The sequence below is a fragment of the Artemia sp. Qi Xiang Cuo genome, unplaced genomic scaffold (genome assembly GCF_049724085.1).
Source record: "Artemia sp. Qi Xiang Cuo unplaced genomic scaffold, ASM4972408v1 HiC_scaffold_3137, whole genome shotgun sequence".
In the NCBI taxonomy this organism is placed as follows: domain Eukaryota; kingdom Metazoa; phylum Arthropoda; class Branchiopoda; order Anostraca; family Artemiidae; genus Artemia; species Artemia sp. Qi Xiang Cuo.
The window spans coordinates 23151-35827 of NW_028300532.1; the positions used below are offsets into that span (position 1 = coordinate 23151).

Sequence of the window (12677 nt, forward strand, 5' to 3'; positions counted from 1 at the left end):
TTGGACTGTTGAGCATTGTGAACCTCATTCTTTTTCTTTATTATTATAATTTTTGTTTTATATTTTACAACATCACATTTTATAGATGACCTAATTTCTAAAGACTTTTTGGTTTTGATCTGCTTTGTAAAAGGGAAGACGAATTCCTAGTGTTGCTTGTAGTAATCTACATCTGATAAGAGACTTTAATTGTCTTGGAAAAATCTTTTGATTGACTCAAATATAATACTAAATATGGTTGAAAATATCACTCCATCTGAAACAGCTGATATTAAGAATGGTAAGTTATCTAATTACTGTTCTGATAATAATATAGAAGGAAAAAATCTCATTCTTGTTCTTCTATCTTGTTATCTTAAGTTTAAAAATACAAAACAAACTTTATATTTATTTTAAAATCTCTCTAACTTTCACAATCAAATAGATCAAAATTAGTTGTTTTTTTTTTAAGTTAAAACATATGCCAGATTAATTTCTAGCCTCTAAGGTTCAATTTTTAAAAACAAATAATGCCTGTTGATAGGAATCTTCCCTTCATTTCTTCAGACATACATGATCAAACTTAAGTACTGCCAGAGCTGAGGTAATAACGAGGAACTTATTTTTCAACTGAGGATCAGATTTAGTTTTTTGTCTAAACCAGATGACGTTGTGTCTCTTAAATGTCAATCCTGAGTGTTTCCAACTGAATTATAGATTAAAGAAAAAAACACAGAAGAAACACACTTACTGCTGTCAGGAACACAAGAGCTTGATGTTCCTGCTAAATATACGTCAGAGACGAACACATCAGACGCGTCGATTTCAGCGAATTTGTTGATACGTAAGGGTTGCAGCTCTACTTTAACTGTTGAGAAAGGAACGATTTTCGAGAGGGTCTTCCGCAAATAGCTCAGGACCCCTGTCTGCCTGGTCGTATTGCTCGTCAACGTCAATGTCCCCTCCATTATCTTCAGATATATCCTCGTCAAGGTATGCCACGATTTGTGAGTCTTTAAGGTTCCTTTGTTTCGTCATGGCAACCTGAAACAAGAGATTTTGATGTTCAGGTTATTGTATCCAGGCCCAAGAAAGCCTGTAGGGTTAACAAGATTAACATTAACAAGATTAGCAATAAACAAGAAAATAATATTTAACCACTAGTAGCTAAACAGTACCTGCTGATGGGTCATAAATGTCACGGATGAAAAAACGGCACTCGCTGACGTGACATGTATGTCACGGGTCAGAAATCAGCAGATGCTGACGTGACATATCTGTCACAGCTGTTTTTTTGCTTTTTGTAGTCCACTGAGAAAACAAAACAATTTGAAATTTACATCAAAATGTTCTACAGACAATGGTAATTCTAACGAGCCATTACACAATCCCTTACCTCAAGTTACGAGCTCACCATAGGCAAAATAAACAAGGTTATTTGACTATTTCAGTTTTACTGGATGCTCTCCGGCAAGAATGAGTCTAGGATGGTCAACCACCATCCTGCGACCCACCATCTTTCAGCTCTTGAAACAGCAAATTTAATGATACCAAATTTGACTAGATGTCTTTAGTAGAAAAAAAAAGAAAAATTCCTAAAGTTGCCTGACATAAAGGTCACGTCAGGTGCGAAAGAGTTAAGTTGCATTAAGTTTGGTTGACAAATTATTAAGACCTCATGATTTTACTGTTGTGAGGATAAGTAGAAATGATAATGACGATAATTTTATGAATTCAAAATTTGTGGAAGAAAATCTTTTGTCTCGTTTGTAACAGCATCACAACATACCAGAACTACAAATTACTGTGCTTACATGGGTTCCCATGTGTCACTAGAGAAAGTGTTTGGGGAGGTCACACTTAGTGATTGATTTGGGTGATATAGCTATTAAAATTTCTTGATTTTTTGGCCAATCTTCCTCTATTTACTTTACCGCATGTGTTTCCATCAATTCATTTTCCTAATAAAAAACAAGCCAGTAAAATAGCAGCACTTTTTAGCAACTCAATTGTTTGTACTGAGTGACTGAAAAAATTAGCTCCAATATGTGACACTCCTTCGGTTGCTGAGGGTGAGATAATCTCTACTTGATATTTTAAAATAACTTGTTTTGGTTGAACCAGTTTTTATAAGGAATTGGTCCCCTGTTTTCTGTTTCCTGGTTCTACCTATGATAATTGAGTATTATTATGAAAAAAAGATATTTGGATACAAATGAAACCAGATCTTTTTTTAACATCAGTAAATTTTAACTTTGATTTCTACAGTACTGAACTAAGCCTGACATCATCATTTTTTTTCATTTTTAACTGCAGATCATACAACCATAAAAACTTAGCATTTCAATAATTTTCACCTATTCTGGCAAATGGGATTTAGATTTTGAAATTGTTAGCCTCTCATTTCCATCCTTATACCTCCTCTTCATTAATTAAGTATAAAATGGAAAGTATTTGGCATCCCTAAATAAACCTCATTGATGAATGTCTATTATGTCCCTTTTGTCTTTAGTTTATTTTACAAGTTTAAAATGCTTTACCAAGTGACAGTGAGGTCTAGTGGTACTTCTTAAACTCTTTAATACCTCCTAAAATAAAAGATGTTTCCCTTGGATTTTTCTAGAATATCCTAGGACAATGTAAACTGGAATCTGAATTCTAAGAATACGGATCTACATCTTTTGATGATGAAGCTTAATATTTGCTGGTTCTAATGGTAGCTTGACCTTAGATTGTTTAAGTTTTTAGATTGAATATGTCGGTTTAGTTAGATTTTTAGGCAGGTGAATCAATTGTTTTTTTGGTTATATAGGAGGAGTGGATAGCACACAAAAATTCTTCCGTCAAAAATATTTAATGTTTCTATTTTCTTTTTGGCGGTGGGGAGGGGGGCTAGTTCATTTTTTATATTTAAATGTTAGATGAATTGTATTTTTAGCTGAAGGAGTATCCCGGAAAAGAAATATGTTTTCACAGATTGTTACTTCAAACTGGTTTTTGCTGCCACTATTGATTTGACCATGTTTATGGAAGGCTATCAGTAAGAACACGCACACAAAATATTAACTATTATAAGACTATATAATCTAGTTTAATCAGCTTGGAGTTCTATGTGAACACATTGATTATGATAATTTATTTCCAAAGCAATAAAAATAAAAATGTCACAAGACCTCTTCCTATTGACAATGCTCCTGTAAATTTATTCTGCTGTAAGAATAAACAGCAAAACAAATAATGTTGAACAAATCTTAGTGTACACAATATATTAATTTATGCTTATTTGAATAATAAACATCAAGAAAAAAATCACTTTTTTACCTCTCTTGCACAGGATGGCTGGCCCCCAGGCCCCCATTGCACTTCCTGGCTGAGGGCCACGAAACGGAGATCAGCACCGCCGGTTTCGACCTTGGGGTTCTGGTGCTGCTTTACTTTTATATCTTTTACGCTCTCTTCTCGAAATTCACTTTCAAAAATCAATCTGCAGGTTCAGAGTCCTAAACCGTTTGTTGCCCTTTAGTGTCTGAAGTATCTTCAACTGTGTTTAAAATAAATAAATAAAATCTCGGTTTTTTGTATCAAAATACACATTTGTTCTTCTTTTTAAGAATTAAATTATTTTTCTCTTAGTTTCCTCAAATTTACTCTTTTTCGGATGAATGTTTAGATGTTCAAAGGAATAGTTTCTCTTTTAAAATTTTGACGTTATAGCGTCATCCAGTTTGTCATTATTCATCCAGAAAATATTTAATTAATTTCTAATTAGTGTTTTGATGGTTTCATTAACGTAGGGCTTATCTCTGGAATACTTTCTAAGTCTTTTTATACATTTTGACATTACCAACTGAAAAAAATTTGACATTGGGATACTTAGAAATTACAAAATCAGCACTTAATTACAATCCCTACAAGAATCTAGGCATCAATATTTTGAATCGGTGAGTAATAGAAGACGCCTGTTGTAATGATATTAAAGGGATGACGGAATACTTACAGCTTAATATTTAGCCAAAGGATTTAATAATACTCGGATAAATTAAGGGCAGAAGTAATATTGGGGTAAAGATTACTCTTAGTAAAAAAAAAAAAATAGACATTACCTCCTTGTTTCCAACTTGGTGATCTCTGGACAGCACTTAATAGACTGAACACTGTGACAACTGATGGGTTTTTGGGGTAGAGGACTCTGCTTCTTTTGCAGCCATAATATCTACTCAATTTAATTCTCATAGCACCTCATAGCAGGGTTTGGTAAACTTTTACCGTTTGTAATTAAAAAACTATGAAATTAAAAGGGATTTGAGAAATTTGACTCTCAATAGGGTTCTAGGCGTTTAACCTCCCGTCAATTACCCCCCGAGCAAGAATGCCCCCCGAAAATAAACCCCCAGCAATTACCCCCCGAAACAAGCAAGAGGTTGTTGGGGACAGTTCAAATTGATTAAAATGGTATGTGAGGGTGTGGTGACGGAACAAGAGTGGCTGGGAGGAGGACTTGATTGGAGGTAAAAGGCTAAATGATTAGGATGAGAAGGTGGTTACGGAAGATGTCCACCTTGCCATTAAAAGAGTGGGGTCTTAGACTTACTCTCCACCATTGCTGATAAATGAGCAACATTTCATGATTTAGCAATACAATATTAAACATAACAAAGGTTAACAAGGTCAAAACTGAACTTATTAGACACTGAAAACTTTCAGTGTTTACGAAACTCGTAAAAAAAAAACAATTAAAATAGCTAGGCCTACAAATCATATTTTCTGTTTTGATTATTTTTAATGAAAAACGAAACTCAAAACGAAATTTTGATATCATAGGCTAGATGTGTCAAAAGAATTGGCTTATTATGTTGATTCCTAATAAATAAGATTCATTAAGTTTAGCGTTACCAATCAAAAGGTCCATGCCTGAGGAAATTTGCCTGATTTTACAAAAAGGGAGGTAACAACCTTAAAAGTCACGCCATCTGATTCATCTGATTCAGCGTGCTAGCACACCCTACGGTAGAGGTTTCGAGCTCCCATCTGCAAACATGTGATATTCGTATTTTTTTGCCAGAAGAAAGATCACGGATGCGTGTTTTTATTCCAGGGGTGATTGTATCGCCCGAATAGTCCTAGAATATTGGGAGAGGGCTCATTCGAACAGAAATTAGAACGCCCTTTTTTCCCTAAAGCTGTCTGATCAAAATTTGAAAATTACTCACTGAGATAATTTTTCTTTGGTGAAGGAAGTTTCCAGGGATTGTACTTTCCAGGGGATATTTTACACTGGTGCATGTTGCCAGAATACTTATTCAAAATTCTTTCTATTTGTCTCAATTTCTCTTTTCAGACTAAATATTACATTTAGAGATGTCAAGAGAAATGGTCCAAGGGAAGTTCCTACTGGGTTGAAATGGTTGTGTTCGGCAAACTTATTAGCCAAAGAGCCAAATATAAACATTACAATAAATTTTAAAGAAGTGGGAGCCAAATCTTCTTCTTCAGTTTTTTTTGGTACTTATTTATTATAAGGTACACATTCGAGAAGTGAAGTTAGGTTTATCCTGAAGAAATATACCAAGATATAATAAAAATACAATACTTTATTAACAAATTTAGGCTATATACTTGCACATTAGGGAAGGGGGAGGATAACATGTAGAGGTTCTTCATGCAAAATGTTTTATGCATGTACAATTATTCTGCATATTATGAAGTAAGAATTGCTTTCTAACTTCACGCTGTCCAAATACTTTACCCTCACCCCTTTAGTGTAAAAGGTAAAGGTAAAGGATGCGGCACTAGACCCTTAAGGTCCAAACCGGCGGTGCTGATCTCCGTTTCGTGGCCCTTCAGCCAGGAAGTGCAATGGGGGGCTGGGGGCCAGCCAACCTATGCTTTCGCAAACACTTCATGTTTTACCTTCCCCAGATTTCTCCAGGTACCCATTTAGAGCTGGGTTGACTCTGGCTAAGCTTACAGGGTCACACCACTGACCCGCGTCCCAAACTAAGAAACTGACCACACCAGGGATCGAACCCGAATTCTAAAGGGGTGCTATATATCTGCACCCCTTTAGTGTGCAGATATATAGCCCAAATTATATAATTCCTATGTATTCTGTCGCCCGTCCCTAGTTTTCCACTGAGCGTAAGCTAATTGTTTCTTAATACAGGTAGATAAAAGAGGTTTGCTCTTGGGATTGTATCAGACAATACAAAAGCTCTGTTTTTATTTTAATAAATAAGTAGTACATTAAATAAAACTATATTGCCTGCTTATTAAATATTTATTAGTGCAAAGAATATACTCGCATCTTCTTGTGGAGTTTGAGGCAGTCAGGTTTGTATTTTCTTGTTTTCAATCTTTGGCATGATTCCAAGTTCTCATCAACTTGTCATTTTACTCTTGATAATGTTCATGCTTGAAAAAGAATTTTTCCCATATACATGCAGAGAGTAAACACGAGCTTTTTCAGCTGATTGTAAGAGTCAGGAATGCTATTCCTTCCTTCTCCAGGTCATTCGAAGCAATATTTTTTATTTTTATCGAATGTTATTGCTTCTTCTAATTTTTATCGCTTCATTAAGTTTTCTTTCCCTTGTAGTTTACGATCAAGCTGATTTAGATAAAATGTATTATCTCTACCAAGATATAAAACTGTTTCATCCACTAGTCGTCTATTTGTTCTGGATAATGGACGCCTTTCTAAGAGAGAAATGCATTAGTTTCGACAAATAGGGACGCGACACTTTTTAAAACGTCCTCTTCTTGATAACCAACCTTTTTATTAAACAGAAGTTCAGGGTATTCAGTCTCTATTTCAAATAAAAATTATTTGAATTGGCGATTATTAAGAACTTTACCTAAAATGGAGTTTATAATTGTAATCGCTAATCCATAAAGTTGCAAATTTCTTCCGGAAATGCTTGTGCACGAAGGGCTTGACGTGCTTTGATGAATGATGCAATGGTAAACAAGTATCTCGTGATTGATTTTCTTTTAAAATAGCAACAGACCCTCTTTCTTACTTTAGTCATACTTTTGGCCCCACCTGTTTGTTTCAGTACAATTTTTATCGACGGGATTATGATGCTTATCTATACATTCAATTACAGCACTTGCGACACCTTCTCATGGGTCTGACCTTTGAGAGGTGATAATCCTAAAAGTTCTTCTTTAGGCCCTGAATGAAACAAAAATCATACAAAAAGTGAAACATTTGTATTTGCGTCACAAGAGTTGTCGGCTGCTATTTATAAATTCGAAACCAGTTTGAGATCTTTAATATGATTCGTCTGTATATTCGAATAAATTATAATTTCTCTGCTTTAATGGCTTTGGAAGACAATGGTAACTTTAATTAATACTCTTCAAAATATCTACTTTGGTTCTTTAAATCTCTCAACTTAAACAAAAAATTATACATGTTCTCGATTTATAGAATAAAGGAATTTATAAAGATGAAATGCAAATTTGTCTTGCGAAGTTTTTTTTTAATTGAAATAATATTGCGCTTTCGTGTATGTTGTGCCAGAGCCGCACTTAAAAGACTAAAGAGCCACAAGTGGCTCCGGAGCCTCTGTTTTCTATTTTTTGGAGGATCTCATTACACAAAATGTTCTTATAGAACAAGGTGTTCTATTTACATCACATTGTTTTTTGGAACTACATCTTTGCCTAAATTTACTAAATACTCTTTTTGTCAAATGTATTTACTTTTTTTCGAAATTGTTTTACATACCTTTTAATTTATGTTTTTAGAAGTTGATGATGCTTTACCAAGTGACATTAAGAAGCAGGTTGACATTTTGGACCCTTTAATGTTTCTCAAACTAGAAGATTGAATGATCTTCTTTTCCATTCATTCATTGAATGAGCACTTTTCCCAGCATTTCTTTATCATGTAAATTTGAACCTGAGTCTCATAAATTCGGCTCCGCATCTAATAGGGATGAAGGTAGCCATTTCAGAGTTCTGGGATCAACTAAATAGAATAAAAATGGCTAAAATGTGAATTAAAAAAGTAAAATCCTAACTCTAACTAAAATACTACTACTTACGACTGAAGGCAGAACCAAGCTGCCCTAAGCCAAGAGACGTACAAATGTCTCTTGGTGTGGGACACAACTCACAGTACAGTCTGATTAGCATATTCAAAAGATCGGAATTTCCAAGTTTGCATACTTTTCTTTAAAAAAAAAGGTAAAAAAAAAAGTTTAAAAAAAAGGTAAAAATATTTCTGTCAGCGGACAGTTGAAGTTAAAGGCTAAGGGAAACTAGGAATATCTTTAGAAATAGAGCCCCATTGCTAGACCTGGTAGATGATTACTATTCAGTTTTGATCAGGTTCGTGTCTAGGAGGAAAAGAACACTAGGTTTGAAATCCCCTCCCGAAATAATTCTTGGATTCGTAAAATGGTCTTAAAATGCATGAATAAATAAACAATTTTAACTCCCCCACCTGCAAAAAGATAGTTTTTTTTAGCAGATAGAATCTCAAGTTCACTTTGCATGTTCAGTTTTTTTTAGCTTTGCATAACGATCTTGATGTCTCACTTGGTAGTCTATAAATAAACGACATGTAATTTTTAAAAATTGTAATTTTTAATAAATGAGCAAAACTTTAAAAGCCAGACAATTCCCATATTTTTGAAATTGGACAAGATAGCTCCTCCATAGGAAATTTCAAAGAAATATTCTTATAAAAATTTCTATTTGGTCTACGATGATGAAGTCAATAGAATGTGCTCTACCTCAGCGGACTCAATGCCAAGGCTTGTTAAAGTGCTTATCTCTGATACATACTTCATGCTGACATAGAGATTTGTAGTCTTCTTAAAATATTTGATGTCTAAAAGCTAAGGCTCTAGAACTTTGTTCTTTCCGGTTGTCCCAATTTAATTGAACAGTACAATATCTGATGAAAATATGCGAGAAGCAATTTATTTTTATGGATGTCTGTTGACTGAAAAACATCAGTACAATAAAGTTTAAGAATTTATTCCAGTCATAAAAACTATTTTATGCAGAAACTTTATAAAAGAAATAAAGACAGTCTTAAGAACTGGCACTATTGTACTTTATTTTTAAATGTTGTTGTTATTTTGTTTAGTTAATGCTGTTATTTTTGAGGCTTGTATCGTTAGGAGCTCTATTTTAGTCTTTCATAAATGATATTGCCCAAAACCAATGGCTGAATTTATTTCATTCAATAGTGCTTTATAGTATAAAAATATTGAAATAAAAAAAGAAAGAGCCTTGAAAACAGGAGCTGTCGTAATTCATAGATATCTGTTACTGTTATGCTATCATTGCTAAGTTATTCCGGTTATCGTTAGGTGGTGTAAATGTTCGGAGCAGTTTGATTTACAGCTTGATAAACTATAGTGAGCCCAAAACAGCAAGAGTTTTTTTTTTCATTGAATTTTAATTCATTTATGTTCTTCATTTTGGAAGATATTAGAATTCAAATCTTCCTCTTGAAAAGAGGAAGATATTAGAGCCTAATATCTAGAAGAGCCTAATATCTAGAATATAATAGAATCTAATATCTTCCTTTTGAAAAGAGGAAGATACTAGAGCCTTGAATATTTTTAATGTATTTTGTATTATTATTTTGTATAGACTTTGTAGTATATCCTCCTCTATTGCGAGGAACCAACTGAATAACTTTGAAAACAAGAAATCAGAAATTTGATGAAAAGAAATATTTTTCCCAATCAATTAAGATCTGGATAGAACCCATTTTTTCGTACAGCTTTCTGGTTGAAATAAAATCAGTCGGACGGGTGCCAAAATGAATCTGTTAACAGTTTCTTCTTAAAAAATCTAACAAATCCTTTTCCGTCTTTCGTACTGCCCATATTTCAAAATCATAATTGACCACTGTTATCACTCTAGTCTCCAATATTCTAATCTTGGTTTGGAGACATATCTTTCTATTCTGCCAAACTTGTTTCATTGTCATAAAAACATCCTGGTTCGTGGTTACTCTAATTTAACATTTTCATTACATCCACCATCTTTAGTAATAATAATACCTAGGTGAGTGAAGCTATCCGTTTGATCTAACTTCTCGTTACCCCGTATTACTCTTCACTTTCACTAATTTTTATTCAATGTAACTTATTTTTTTTTTTTTCAATGAAAATTATCATTAATTTTCAATCTTATTTTTGCACCCTTAGCTCTCAGAACCTAAAAAAAACCTTTCATTTTGCTTATGTTTTCAACTAGGACAGTTAAATTGTCAGCAAAATCTATGTCTGGGACAAGTTTTACTTTCTCTTTTTGATTCCATCATCTCGTATAGCATTTACAGTGTTCTTTTGGACAGAGTCCATCAAACCGATCCGTATAGATGAGCATAAAACGTAACCTTGCTTGACTCCTGAATAAGAACGAACCAAGACAATGTTATCAGAGGCAATGTTTTATCGTTGTCTATAGAAAAGGCCATAAGGCTTCAATTTTTCTTTTCCAGATGCACTTCAGATGGAAAGTGTGGTGTTATAAACTTGAGAGGGGGTTTATTTGATTAGAAATTGGAAGCTATAGTGCCATTTTTAAGAATTAAAAGAGATTGGAGTGCAGCTTTCCCCCTACTCCCCCCTCCTCACGCTGTCTTTTCCTCAAATGCATCCAATCAAAAATTTGTGATAGTCGTTTTGTTCAATATAGTTCTAAAATCAATAATAAAAAATACTCTGGGGTCAACAAAGTCCCCCAGAGTCCGGAGGCCCGTGTTGAAAGTTATTCCCTGGGTGTATATAAGGTTTATATGGAAGGGTTGGTCGTATAAGCTTAGGAGGGGCTCATTTGATAGGAAATTTAAAGTTCTTTTTTAAGAGTCAAAAGCTATAGGAGGGGAACTAGACCCCCCGCCCCTTCTTTCCCAAAATGAATCTGATCAAAATATTCAGATTTCTATTTTTTTTTCAAAACAGATCAAATATCAGATAACAGAAACTCCTGGGTTGAAACTACCCTTACAGAGCCTGGATGCACTTGTAAAAGTTGTACCCTGGGTTTTAAAGTTTTTATTGAAGGGATGGTCTTGAGAACCTTGGAGGGGGCTCATTTGATTGGAAATTGAAAGTTTTAGTGCTCGTATTAAGAGTGAGAAGTGATTTGAGTGCAACTAGCCCCTTCCCCCACGCCCTCTTTTCGCCAAATGCTTCCCCTTTAGCCCATTTTGTTAAAGATAGTTCAAAGATTAGAAAAAAAGTCCAGGGTCAACACAACCCCTCCAGTGCCTGGGGGGCACATGCTGAAGGTTATACCTTGGGACATGTAATTTTTTTGGATGTGGTGGCCGTATAAACTTTGTAGAGGGCTTGTTCGATTGGAAATTGAAAGTTTTAGTGTCCGTATTAAGAGTGAGAATTGATCGGAGGGCAACTTGCCTACCCCAATGCCCCCTTTCCCCTTAATATATCCCATAAAAATTTTAAGATACCCTTTTTGTTAAAGATAGTTGAAAGATAAAATAATCTTTCATGGGGACATACAACGTTTTTATGGAAGGGGTGGTCATTCTTTGGAGGGGGCTCAGTCGATTGGAAATTTAAACTTCTAATTTCGTCCTTAAGAGCGAAGGGATTAGAGGGCACCTAATACCCCCCACACTCTCTTTTCTCCAAATAAATTCGACCAAAATTTTAGATAGCCAAATTTTACACAGCGTTGTAAATCCCAGGTTCAAGGGTTGTAAGTTATTCTCCAGGGGCATATAAGGTTTGATGGAAGGGGATGGTCGTATAAACCTTGAAGGAAGATCATTTGATCGGGAATTGAAAGTTCTACTTCTCCATTTTAAGAGTCAAAAACGACTTAAGTTGCCCCCTCCCTCCACTTACTATTTTCCCCAAATGCATCTGAGCGAAAATTTGACATAGCCATTGTGCTCAAAATAGTCCAAAGATAATGTTATAATGCCTTTGGAGTTGATAAAATCCCCAGAGCCCTGGGGCAAGGGGTGTAAGGTAGGCCCCAGGACATATAAGGTTTCATGAAAAATGTGGCCACAAAAGTTTTGGAAGAAGCTTATTTGACTTAATAATCATTTTTTTTAAGAAGAAGGTGTTCTATACGCATCATTTTTTTTTAACTAAATCTTTGTCTGAATTTACTGAATTTTCTTTTCGTAAAATTTATATCCATTTTGGTCAAACTTATTTTATATCTGTTTTAATTATGTTTTTAGAAGTTGAAGATGCTTTACCAAGTGACATTAAGAAGCAGGTTGACACTTCAGACCCTTTTTTGTTTCCCAAACTAGAAGATGGTCCGACGACTACTTTCCCAACCATTTCTGCACCATGTAAACTTGAACCTGAGTCTCAGGAATTTGGCCTCACATCTATCAGTGATCAAGGTAGAAATTAAGAGTTCCGGGATTAACTTAATAAGATTACAATGACTAGAATTTGAATTAAAAAAGTAAAATCTTGACTCTAACTAGAATACTACTACTTACGACTGAAGGCAGAACCAAGCTGCCCTAAGCCAAGAGACGTACAAATGTCTCTTGGTGTGTGACGCAGTAGGTTTTAGACTTTTACAGTGAGAGAAGGAGACCCAAACTCTTGTTTGTAGTGATTTTTGTTCGTTTCAAGCTTGCTTTGCATATCAATTTAAGTCTCGCGCGTTTTAAGGTTTATTTATTCATTTACATTAATATCCATTGTATGTTTGTTTGCATTGAT

General features: G+C 34.6%; 1 protein-coding gene across 1 annotated transcript in view; it reads left to right on the forward strand.

Annotated features, from left to right (window-relative positions):
• The first annotated feature begins 234 nt into the window (after window positions 1-234).
• The window catches only part of LOC148938561 (uncharacterized), a 46205-nt gene continuing 33762 nt past the window's right edge, over window positions 235-12677 (forward strand). Inside the window, exons 1-2 of the mRNA XM_089107699.1 lie at window positions 235-280; window positions 12176-12346. Coding sequence (XP_088963825.1) covers window positions 235-280; window positions 12176-12346 — 217 coding nt within the window. The remainder of the gene's footprint in view (window positions 281-12175; window positions 12347-12677) is intronic.